Source organism: Vulpes vulpes, chromosome 13 (assembly GCF_048418805.1).
Source record: "Vulpes vulpes isolate BD-2025 chromosome 13, VulVul3, whole genome shotgun sequence".
Lineage (NCBI taxonomy): Eukaryota > Metazoa > Chordata > Mammalia > Carnivora > Canidae > Vulpes > Vulpes vulpes.
This window is the reverse complement of record NC_132792.1, coordinates 5,626,516-5,638,664: the sequence shown is the minus strand read 5'-3', so window position 1 is coordinate 5,638,664 and position 12,149 is coordinate 5,626,516. Positions and strand designations below refer to the sequence as shown.

Here is a 12,149-nt window from a genome sequence, read left to right as displayed (position 1 = left end):
TTTGTTTATGTTAGTGTGGACTTATGGGTGTTTATACATTGTATACAGTGGGTTAAAATTCAGTAATGCTTATTCTTTTTACTCAAGTTGTTTTAGCTTTGGTTACTGGGTGTTCTTTGAGTTGGCTCCCCTGCTCCTTCCACATACCCTCAAAAAAATTTTTTATTGGTTATTTTACATTTATTTCTTTATTTTTGAGCACTTCCTTACTTGTTGCTCTATAAGTTGCCCTAGCATCATCTTGCAGACTTCCTGCTCTAGTCCTGGACACTGCCATTTCTCCGAGGAGCCTTGGTTCCTTTCATTGGAGGGTGGGAGAGACCAAGATCTGAATGCGGGTTCTGCTCCTTGCTGCTGGTATGTCCTCGCTTCTAGGCCCTGTCAGCTAACAGAGTGAGGAAGCATATGTATGCTGCTAAGCCATATCTGCACATGTTTCTATGTGTGACCGCCTGTACCCAGAGTAAATGGATCAAGAGTTCATACTGATGTCTCCGATTCCAATCCATGACCATAGTGTTCATTCTAGCCTCTTCCCCTCGCGTATCTGTAACCATCACTCCAACACCATCCATTTAATTGCTTGATTCCAGGGTACGTATAGAGTGTATCAGAATCATTACGTGTACCTGCATCCCTCCTCATGAGATGTAAGCGTATCACCTAGAGCAGTGCTTATGTGCCGTTCTTTTGCCTTTAGCCTTACAAGCTTCACTCTTTTCTAAATTTATTTTACCTCTCAACTTCATAAAGGTGTTGTATATGTTTTTCATACAGGTAAAATGTTTTGTCACATTTAGCATTCCATCTTAGAAGCCCTCAATTTCCTAAATTATATATATATATATATATTTAGTTTGCATACATTAAAGTTCACTCTTTGTGCTGTAAGCTCTGTGGGTGTTGACAAATGCTTTGTGTCACATATCCACCATTTCAGCACCCTGCAGAATAGTTTTGTTCCCCTCCCGTGTTCCCATGGCTTTACCTGTTCACTCCTCACCTCAACCTGTGTCAACCATGCGTCCCTTTTTTTTTTTTTAACTCATCACTAGTTTTTTTCTTTCCCAGTACGTCCTATAATTGGAGTCATACAGTGTGTAGCCTTTTGAGATTGGCTTCTTTCACTTAGAAACATCCATGTCTTTTTCTGGTTTATGAGCTCGTTTCTCTTCATTGCCAAATATTATTCCATTATATGCATGCACCCCAGCCTGCTTACCCATTCATCCCTTAAAGATATCGATATCTCGGTGGTTTTAGGCACGGTGCATAAAGCTTCAACAGACTTTCATGTGCAAGTAAGTTTTCGAATCATGTGAGTAAATACCTAGGAATACAGTTGCTGGGTTGAATGATAATATCGTGGTTGGCTTTGTAAGAAAGTGCCAATCTGTCCTCCTAAGGGACTGTACTCTTTTGCATGCCCACCGGCAACGAATGAGAGCACCTTGTTCTTCACATCCTTGCCATCAATTGGTATATTCAGTTTCTTTTGATTTTAGTTATTCTAATAGATTATAACTGGCAATTTCTTTTGATTTAGTTATTCTAATATAATTTAATTTGCAATTCCCTAATGACAAATGATATAGAACATTTTTTCCTTTGGTTATTTGCCATTCTGTGTAGCTTCTCCAGTGAGCGGGTCTGTTCCTTTGCCCATTTTTTAATTGGATTTTCTTATTGTTGAGTTTTAAAAGTTCTTTGTATATTTTGGATACAAATTTTTTTTTTTTTTAAATCAGATATATGTTTTGCAAGTATTTTCTCCTTTTCTGTGACCTGTCTCTTCATCTTTTAACAGTGTCCTTCTCAGAGAAGCCTTTAATTTTAAGAAAGTCCAGCTTACCAATTTTTAGCTCATGGATTACGTTTTATATGTTGTATCTAAAACTCATCATCAGGGCAGCCCAGGTGGTTCAGCGGTTTAGCGCCGCCTTCAGCCCAGGGCCTGATCCTGGAGACCCGGGATCAAGTCCCACATTGACCTCCCTGCCGGGAGCCTGCTACTCCCTCTGCCTGTGTCTCTGCCTCTCTCTCTGTCTCTCTCTCTCTCTGTCTCTCTCTCATGAACAAATAAATAAAATCTTAAAAAAATAAAACCTCATCATCAAACCAAAGTCACACCGATTTCTTGATTTCTTCTGAATTTTCTTCTATAAGTTTTATATTTTATATTAAATCTAAAATCCATTTTGAGTTAACTTTTGTGAAAGATATGTCTAGGTTCTTTTCTGTTTCCTTTTTTTTTTTTTTTCTTTCTCTGGCACAGATAGAAGTCTGTTTGTTCCAGCACTATTTCATTGAATTGTCTTTGCTCCTTTGTCAGTAGTCCCTTGACTGCATTTCTATGGATCAATTTCAGGGCTCTCTCTTTTGTTCTACTGTTCTGTGTGTATATTTTTTCCATCAATACTTATTACCTTGATTACTGTAGCTTCATAATAAGTCAGATGCTGTGAGTCATCTAGAATTTTCTTCTTCAGTATTAAGTTGTCTGTTCTGGCTCTTTTGCCTTTCTATATATGCTCTAGAATATGTTTGTCAGTCTACAAAGTATTTTTCTGGGATTTTGATTAGGATTATATTGAGTCTGTAGGTCAAGATGAGAATTGGCAAGTGAACAGTATTGACTGTAATAATCGTTAAGCATAGGATATTTCTCCTTTGATTTATTTCATCAGAGTTTTATGGTTTTCTACATAGAATAGTTAGTTGTACAGTTAGATTTTGTTAGGTTTGTACCAAAACATTTCATTTCTTTCCTTGCCTTAATAAATGTTATCATTACTTTGTATTTTTAATTGTTTTTATTGTGTATTTTTTTAAAGACTTACTTTTTTTCTGCAGCAATTTTAGGTTCACAACAAAATGGAGAGGAAGGTACAGAGATTTCCCAAAGGCCCCTTGCCCCTCCACCCCCGCCGACATGCATAGGGAAATATGAAATACTTCACAAATTGATATGTTGTCCTTGAGCAGAGACTCTGCTAATCTTCTCGGTATTATTACAATTTTAGTATATATCTTACCAAAACAAATACTGTTAAATTATCTTTTTTAATTTCAAATTTTAGTTGTCCATTGCTGTTGTATGATATATATTGTTGAGTTATTGTCTGTATTCTGAGACCTTGGTTTGTGCAATAAGCTCTAGGAGTTTTTATTTGCTTCCTTTGTGTTATTTTGTTATGATTAATTCTTTGGGAATTTTTACATGGAAATGATGTCACCTGTAAATAAAATTTTATTTTTTCTTCCACAATCTTACAAGTTTTATTCCCTTTTCTTACTGAATTAGGACTTCCAGTAAAATTTGAATAGGAGTAGTAAGAATGGCCATCCTTGCCTTATTCCCAGTCATAAGGGGGAAGCATCCAGTTTCTTACCTTTCAGTATGATAGTAGTTGTAGGTTTTTGTAGATCTTTGTTTCGACTTGGAGATATTTTCCTCTATTCCTGCTTTGTTGAGAATTTTTATCATGAATGATGTTGCATTTTGTTAGATGTTTTTTTCTGCTCTTTATGATTGTATGATTTTTTTTCCCCCTAAGCCTGTTGATGTGGTAGGTCACATTTGTTTGCTAATGTTGAACCAGCCTTATATACCTGGAATAAATCCCACTTGGTCATGGTATATACCTTTTAAATATATTGTTGGGGATCCCCGGGTGGTGCAGCGGTTTGGCGCCTGCCTTTGGCCCAGGGCGCGATCCTGGAGACCCGGGATCGAGTCCCACGTCGGGCTCCCGGTGCTTGGAGCCTGCTTCTCCCTCTGCCTATGTCTCTGCCTCTCTCTCTCTCTGTGTGACTATCATAAATTAAAAAATAAGCAAATAAATAAATATATTGTTGGATTTAATTTGCTACTATTATTGAGGAATTGTGCACCTTTGTTCTTGGAAAGATGTGGATTTTGTTTTGTTTTGTTTGGTTTCATTTCATAATGTCTTTGGTTATCAGGAGGCCTCATCCTTTTTCTGCTTTGGATGACATGTCCCTTCCTGGGGAGGTCAGATATCAGCTAGGCCAGTCCCTTGGCATCTTCCCTAGACTAATATATAAAAGAATTGACCAGTGTAACCATCTGGGCTTGGTGCTTTTCTTTTCTTTTTTCTCTCTCTTTTTTTTTTTTTTAATAGAGGGATGGAGGGGGGCAGAGTGGGAGGCAGAATCTCAAGCAGGCTCCATGGCCAGTATGGAGCCTGATGTGGGGCTCGATCTTACAACCCCAATATCATGACCTGAGCTGAAATCAAGAGTCGGGTTCATAACTGACTGAGCTACCCAGGGACCCTGGTGCTTTTTTTGTTTTGAAAGGTTAGTAATTACTTTTTCACTGAAGTTCTTTAATAGAGAGAACTTTATTCCAGTTGCTTCATGCCCCATTTGTGGGGTTTGGGTTTGGTCATTTGTATATTTCAAGGAATTAGTGAAATTCATCTAAGTTAACAAATTTATAGGCCTTGAGTTTGTAATCTTCCTTTATATCCTTTAATGCCCTTTCAGTCAGTAGTGAGGACCCCAATTTCATTTCTGATATTGTTTATTTTTCTTGTTTAGCATATCGAGATGTTTATCAATTATATTGATCCGTTCAAAGAAACAGCTTTTGGTTTTGATAATTTTCTCTGTTTTTAGCTAGGTATTTGTTATCCCAATCAAACTGAAGAAGACATGTAGGCATCCACATTATCTGTGACAGTTCTCCTTATTTGGGGGATGTTGTGGCAGGTGGATCACGCCAAATCTTTATTCTGTGGTGTAGCTGCATTTTTCCATCTTCATTTCTTCATAAGCCTTGCACATTTTCTCAAGTTTTTGCTTATGTTGAGCTCTTCTTGATACAGCCTCTTTCTTCCTCTCTGACTTGAAATCTTATATTTTATGTTAGAAATACATAAATATGCTGAATTCTACTTCAGAAAGTATCTGTGTTTATTTAACTTAAGAATGGTATTTTAAATTACTAAATGTTCAGTACATGATTTGGGAAGGTACATTTAATTTTCTCTTTCATGGAACTCTGATGTATGCTTTGGTCCCTAGCTTTGCTAGTGGTGTGTCCTCGGTTTGAAGATCTCTGTAGCCTCAGTTTCCTTGTCCACAGACAAGCAGATACAGCCCACTTCATAGTGCTGGCATGAAGGTTGGTTGTGAGCCTGACCTGGCATCACAGAGCGATCCTCAGTAGGTGCAGCCTTCCCACGTGTCATAGCTTCCTACACTCTCTTAGCCAGAAATTGAGTCTTGGGGTTTCTTTGTTTTCATTTTATTTATTGCTGCTGGATAAGCCACCGAAATGACTTAACTTCCTTTTGGTATGTAGTTGTTTCTCGCTTACTTTAGTTTTCACTTTGCATATGATTTCCTTATTTCTCTTTACAGAAATATGGAACGTTGATTTTTCTGAAATATAAATTCATGTGAACCATGGAATGGTAGAGAATATGATGAATATTGCTAACTTGACCTTCTTGCTTGCAGGGGAAGGGGAGGAGTCACCACCCGGCCAGTTGGAGTTGGTGTACCACGAGGGACGCCAGCTTCCAGGGGAGTCCTTTCCACCCGAGGGCCAGTGAGTCGGGGAAGAGGACTTCTCACTCCCAGAGCAAGAGGAGTTCCCCCAACTGGGTACAGACCTCCACCACCACCCCCAACACAAGAGACCTATGGAGATTATGTAAGTCAAGTCAGGTCACACAGCAGCTGTGCTGATCTGATCGAGCCAGTCCATACATACATAGCATTGGACGTTGTAACCAAGTATCTGCCCTTACTTGCTGTTATTCTCAAATATTCCACCTTAGTTCACCAAACATTTATTGAGTGCTAAATAAGGTGTGACATGAGAAGTATAAAAAATGAGAAAGAAATAGCCTCTTTCATCAAGTAGCTTACATCTAAGATAGGGAAGATGCATTTGGGTGGTGGGAGGTTCGAGCCCAGGATCAAGGAGACATATTATCAAGCTCTTACAAGTTTTAATGTAACATTCGTTCATGTTCCACTCCAGGTTGCCTCTGAGTAATTCAGTCATTTAAAAAAGAATCACCTACAGATACCAAGTTGTTTTTACCCTGAAGTATTTTCCTCTTAAGTGCTGCTGCTGAATGTGGATTCTTAGTTGAATTTTTTTTCAGTGAAGAAAACAAAAGTTCCCAGTTTTTTATGTTAATGCAAATCAGTGTTTCCATTTACCATTCAATAAGTCTTTGATACGGTTCATAGACTTAACTGAACGTAAGAGAAAGAAAATATATCCGTGGAAACTGGGTGGAGGGAAAGGGCAGAGGAGTTCTTGAACAAGCATACAAGCCCCCTGGGATTCTTCCTGTGACTTTTGAATTTAACATAAATAAAGAAAATAAGTGCTGGGTAGATGTTTCATATTAGTGATTGAAAGTCTTAAAGAAACCGTACATGAACTGTTGTCGGAGGGAAGCAGTGATGGGCTGAAGTGCAAGTTCCGATGGGTTTTCATGTTTCATGTTGGGGAGATCTCTTGCTGAGTGCTTGGTGCCTCTCTGCGTGGTGTCTGGACGGCTGCCTTCATCTCTGGGCCGTAGAGAACGTTGTCTTCAGCAGCAGCCACTGGAAAGATCAAAGTTTTTGTACTGGACCTTGTGTAATTCCCTGAGTATGCTGTGTCCTCTCGGGCTTCCAGACCTTTGTTTTTGCTGCTCTCTCTGCCCAGAGTCTCACCTCATACACTTCTTGTTTGTCCCTGTCCACCTGGGTCAGCTATCCCTAGGGAAACTCAGAGGAGGTAGAGCTGCCATATTGAGCACTGCTGTTGGAGTCCCATGTCTCTCTCCCACCTACACTGGGACTCCTGGAGGGGCAAGGATGGTTAGCTTCCCTCTCTCAATGAATGGCAGAGAACGGATCCCGGGAACCAAGTAAATAACTAAATCCCATAATACTTTCACATTTTGCTCTTCAGCTGAGGAAAGATGTGGCCTCTATCCCTTCTCCTTGTTTTTCATACGGTCTGACACGTTCCTATGTCCTAATATTTTGACCAAGCTGACAATAATAATCATGCCTCACGCTCTTCCACAAATGCAGAGTCTCTTGAGGATAGCAGAGGCTGCAAAGGGAAGAAAGAGCTGTTCAGTTTCTTCCAGGTAGGCCCCATGCCTGCTGTTTTCCAGCTGGGCTTACTTTGAGTTCTCTTAGGTTTGGATTAATGTAGGTCTGGCTAGATGGCATCATGGCCGTAACTGTCAAGCAGAGTGTGCGGAAAAGCCGGATCCTCAGCCCTACTACACCATCAGTGTGGTAACAAGTCACACGAAGTGCTTGTCTGGCTTCACTGTCACATTTCAGAAAGGGCAGTTACCTTCTCTCCATACATTAATTCACCTTTCCATTCAACAAGATGGATTAAATTCCCACTGTGTGAACAATACACACGTGTCCTCTCTCGCTAGTTGTACACTAGTGAGTCTAAGATGAAATTAGGTGAATACAAATAAACATTTCCTGGAAGGTTCAACTCCAGGGGAGGAAAGAGGGGAGAAATTTAAGATGTTGTTGTTGTTGTTGTTGTTTTAATCTATTTGTAGCTCTGCTTTTTATTGATAAATGATGGGAAAGGCATTAAAGCAATTGATTTGGAAAGAATTCTGTTGAGTTAATTTACTTGCCCTTCCACCGTCTACCATGGAAAACGGGCAGCAGCCATGCAGTAGAATCCGTGTGTCCTTTCAGGAGCAGGCAGAGTTTGAGGCCTTCAGAGAGAATGTAGCCTCCCCTGTTTGGGTCCCACACTTACCTGGCACTCCTCCAGGCACTGTCACTGTCACTGTGGCCACAGTTCCAACATGGGGTCCTCTTCCTGCCACCCTGCAGTGTTGCCTTCAAGTAACCAACGGCCGTGTTTGCCATCCTCATTTGAGACCCCACTGTCCCCCTCCTGTGATTCTGTCCTGTTTCACACCTGAACACCTTTCAGGCAGGGAAGTCTCTCACAGGAGCAGGTCTCTAAAAGTCCTGATTTTTCCACTCTAGGACTGGATCACTTTTCTGCGTCGGCCTACAGAGGCTCCCTCTCCCTCAGTTACTCTTCCCATATATCCCCTCTGCTTCTCTTCTCCACTCTCCTGCCTTGCAAAAAATGGTCACTTTTCTATTCTTGGAGTTCCAGCCATTCTTTCTTTACATATTAGAATGAATTCATAGGTGTTCAGGATAGTTTGATAGTTACCTAGCTAAATTTGGGGGAGCAGATGAAATGAGGACCCCAGGTCTTCCACCATCTTCTCTCCCTCCTGCTATCCTTATTTGAATTCATCTGGTGTGCAACATTGGCAATTTTGTCACATTCATATAACAACTCCTACACACATGACTGCTTTCTGAGTGTGCTCTAGGTGGTAGAGTAGGACACAAAAGGAATATGGTTGACTCTTGAACTACACGAGTTCAAACTGCATGGCTCCACCTGTATGGATTTTTTCTGATAATAGTACAGTACTATACATGTATTTTGTCTTCCTTAGGATTGTCTTAAGATTTTTTCTTTTTTTTTTAAGATTTTATTTTATTTATTCATGAGAAACACAGAGAGGAGAGAGAGAGAGAGAGAGGCAGAGACACAGGCAGAGGGAGAAGCAGGCTCCATGCAGGAAGCTCGACATGGGACTCAATCCCGGGTCCCCAGGATCACGCCCTGGGCCAAAGGCAGGCGCTAAACCGCTGAGCCCCCCGGGCTGCCCAAGATTTTCTTTTCTCTGGGTTATCTTATTATAAGAGGATAGTATATAATACATATAACATATAAAACGTGTTAATCAACTATGTTATTGGTAAGACTTCTGGTCCGCAAGAGGCCATTTATTAGTAGTTAGGCTTTTGGGTAATCAAATGTTATATGCAGATTTTCAACTGCATGGGATTGACTGCTCCTACTCCTGCACTGTTCAGTGGTCACTCTTCCCCAAGTTAAATTATTGTCCCAAAGCGTTTGGATTATGTGCTATACCTTTCCCTCTTGATTTGTATCTGTTAAACCTAGAAAGATTGATTAAAACTAATAGCCAAGAACAAGGTTTTTCCCCACTTCACCTAGCTTTTTGCAAGCCCTCTACAGTGTTATAGTGAACGCTTCATGTAGCTGAACACTGTATATAGCAAAGAGTGTTGGGAACTAGTGTGAGGAGGAGACACAGTACCCCCCCCCCCAACTTGCCTCAGTAGCTCTGCCTCGCAGGTGTGCTCTTTTGACCTCACCTTCATTTCCTGACCCAATTTGAATTTAATTTTTTACTTCCAGCCCTTCTAAATATAACTTTGCAGGGTCTGGCATATTTCCAGACATTGACCATTAGTCCTAACTGTTTGAAATCCTGAAGATTATTCACACAATCTGCTTAGCTTTGGAGCATGGGAAGGGGAAAACCAAAATTAAACTTTTAAAAATGTGTTGTTTTGTAGGACATTAGATTAGGTGGGTGTACTGAAAGATTTCCAACTTAGAAAGATGTCCAACTTAGAAAGATTTCCAACTATTTTGTAACCCCTACAAAATAGTTATCTATTCATGTGGCAAGTGGGAAAGTGGAAGTTGATCTTTAAAATAATTATCCCATTGGGATCCCTGGGTGGCGCAGCGGTTTGGCACCTGCCTTTGGCCCAGGGCGCGATCCTGGAGACCCGGGATCGAATCCCACGTCGGGCTCCCGGTGCATGGAGCCTGCTTCTCCCTCTGCCTGTGTCTCTGGCTCTGTCTCTCCTTCTATCTCTCAAGAATAAATAAATAAAATCTTTAAAAAAAATAAATAAATAAAATAAAATAAAATAATTATCCCATTGAACCAGAACGATCATATATAGTAGTTTCTAAACTCCTTGAGGATATCGATCGCTTGCTTGCCATCTACCTCTATATTCCCGGCACCTACTATAACATCTGGCACATAGAGGGTTTTTAATAAGTGTTTGGTGAATGAATGAATGAATGTTCTCAATACTGAGTTTGGAAAAACTGCCATGTGTGGAGAACCCACCCCAGATGTCTCCCGTGTGGTTTTCATTTTTACTCATTTAGCAGTTTATGTATAAGTTAATTATGAGCATATAGCTGTATAGTGCAATCATTAATATACATCTGTTTCTCACAAGATTATAAACTTCTAGGGAAAAACACTGTATCTCTAGCCAGTAGCATCATTTCTGGCACATTATATGCATTTAGTAAATCTTCACTGGATTAGAGACCTGGTAAGTTTTCCTGATGAAAACGTCCCAAGTCATTACTGTAACCATCCAGTGGGAAGCAGTATGATAGTTGGCATTTGAAAAAAACATCTTGTCTTAGTTATCCTTGTCTTCTCATGTTCAAAGGGCAGTTACAGGTTATAAAGAAATCAGACTAATTCTGTGTAGCTTCTGAAAGTAGTAGAGCAATGTAAATCTCATCTCAGTATAAGAACGAACTTTCCAGAATGATGTACTATTTAATGAGAAACTACTCTCCATGAGGCAGTTTGATATATGTTCTCTCATGTTCTTCTCATAGCCACTCAGTGAGATGTTATGATCCTATCATACAAATGAGAATTGAAGGCTGGGACAGTTAAGTGTCTTGCCTAAAGTCACGTGGCTGATGAAGAAGGAGCAGATGTGGGATTCAGAATTCAAGGCCTGTATTCTATCTTGAGCAGTCGGGGCTTTATTAAAAACTGTGCTCTAGTGGCTGAGATTATAGGCTCATCTCATGTTTGGAGAAAAATGCAGTGGGTACCGCATGTTGCCCTCCTCAGGAGCGTGAGAGGGGTGACCAGAAATCGCATTAGATGACCCCTGTGGTCCCTTGTCCTGTAATCATCCGCTGGTTTTAAGCTAGATAAATGGAAATTGAGAATAATTAGGAAGAACAGAATGGGGTTTGGACTTTTAAAAGTAATAAATGGCAATTTGTTATATTTATTAGCAAAAAGAAAAACTATTTCTTTAAGAGTTTCAGAGCATCTGTAACTCTAAAAAAGACTTGTCATTCCTTTGGAACTCAGAAATGTAATTTTTAAAGACCCTCCGTGAAATACATTCATAGTGATAAATGCTTTATTTCTATGAACTTGTTTGGTTGTATCTAACCAATTCAATTTACCTTTCATTTTAACTGCCATTTAACATTTATTATCTGAAGACATTATTTCCAGGATAAAAGACAAAAATTGTATCAGTTGCTTATTTAAACAAAAAAGAGAGTAACATCCTATTCCTTCAGATCCTGCCACAGCTGCGAACGTACACGTTTTAAGCCTCAAAACACTCCATATGCTTCAGAGCATGTGCACTAACCTGAAGGTATTCCAGCATAGCGTTAGGCTCAAAAACTCAATGAGTGGTTTGTGTTACAGTTGTTGGTAAGCAGTTACAGTATGCCCGTTATAAGAATATGCTTGATTAGCCCCAGTGAGAAAGCCTGATAATTTGAAGGTATTTCCTTGTCAAAATGTGCCTATTGAAATTTGACTGATTTTTCTCAAGGTGTGTTTGTGAAGATATTTGATCATTTATAATGTCATCTGAGCCAACTGTTCTTCATCACAGTCACTGTCACAAAATACTCCCTGAGCATGTGTCCTTGAGAAGAACATCTGTTAGCAAATAAATCTGTTGGTCCGTGAGATGAGTGTTAGGAGAGGACAGGTGACACACAGTAGCCGTGTGCGTGCAACAGGCTTGCCGTCGGGGAGAACAGATCCTCCCGTCACTGAACGCTTGTCTTGTAAGAATAACTCTAAGGAAACAAGACAATTCAACGTGATTAGCTTTTTTTCCAGGAAAGAAGAAAACAGATAATGGATATGTTTTCAACCATTTGCGTATAAATTGGGACCTTCTGCTCCACTTTTAACTTCGTAAAATTAGACATAATTACTGTAACTTCTCATCTCTTTTTTGAGAACAAGAAGTACCTCTTCCCCAAAATGACATTGATTCATTACTTGTGTCCAAATTATTAAATAACTGACAAAGTAATTAGCATAACCCAGAATACATTCAATGAGAGCACTTTAACAATTCAAAATGTTGGTGTAATTACACAGAAAGACATGTTTGATGCTTCCTGGCAGAGCCCAATTTACATATGAATTTCTAAAATGAAACCATTTTTGATAAATCCCTTTAGG

The 12,149-nt window shown here is 39.7% G+C and overlaps 1 protein-coding gene and 1 non-coding gene across 19 annotated transcripts in view; one reads left to right on the top strand and one right to left on the bottom strand.

The window, feature by feature from the left end:
• KHDRBS3 (KH RNA binding domain containing, signal transduction associated 3) overlaps positions 1-12,149 on the top strand; it is a 184,390-nt gene that overhangs the window by 108,674 nt on the left and 63,567 nt on the right. For all 18 annotated transcript variants that reach the window (XR_011996494.1, XR_011996496.1, XR_011996497.1 and 15 more), the window contains exon 6: positions 5,491-5,686. Coding sequence is in view for 11 of the 18 variants with exons in the window: in XM_072733870.1 (XP_072589971.1) it covers positions 5,491-5,686 (196 nt within the window). In the remaining 7 variants the exon portion in view is untranslated. The remainder of the gene's footprint in view (positions 1-5,490; positions 5,687-12,149) is intronic.
• LOC112916064 (U6 spliceosomal RNA) lies at positions 2,941-3,045 on the bottom strand. Its single transcript, XR_003234245.1, has one exon. It is a non-coding gene; the product is annotated as a U6 spliceosomal RNA (small nuclear RNA).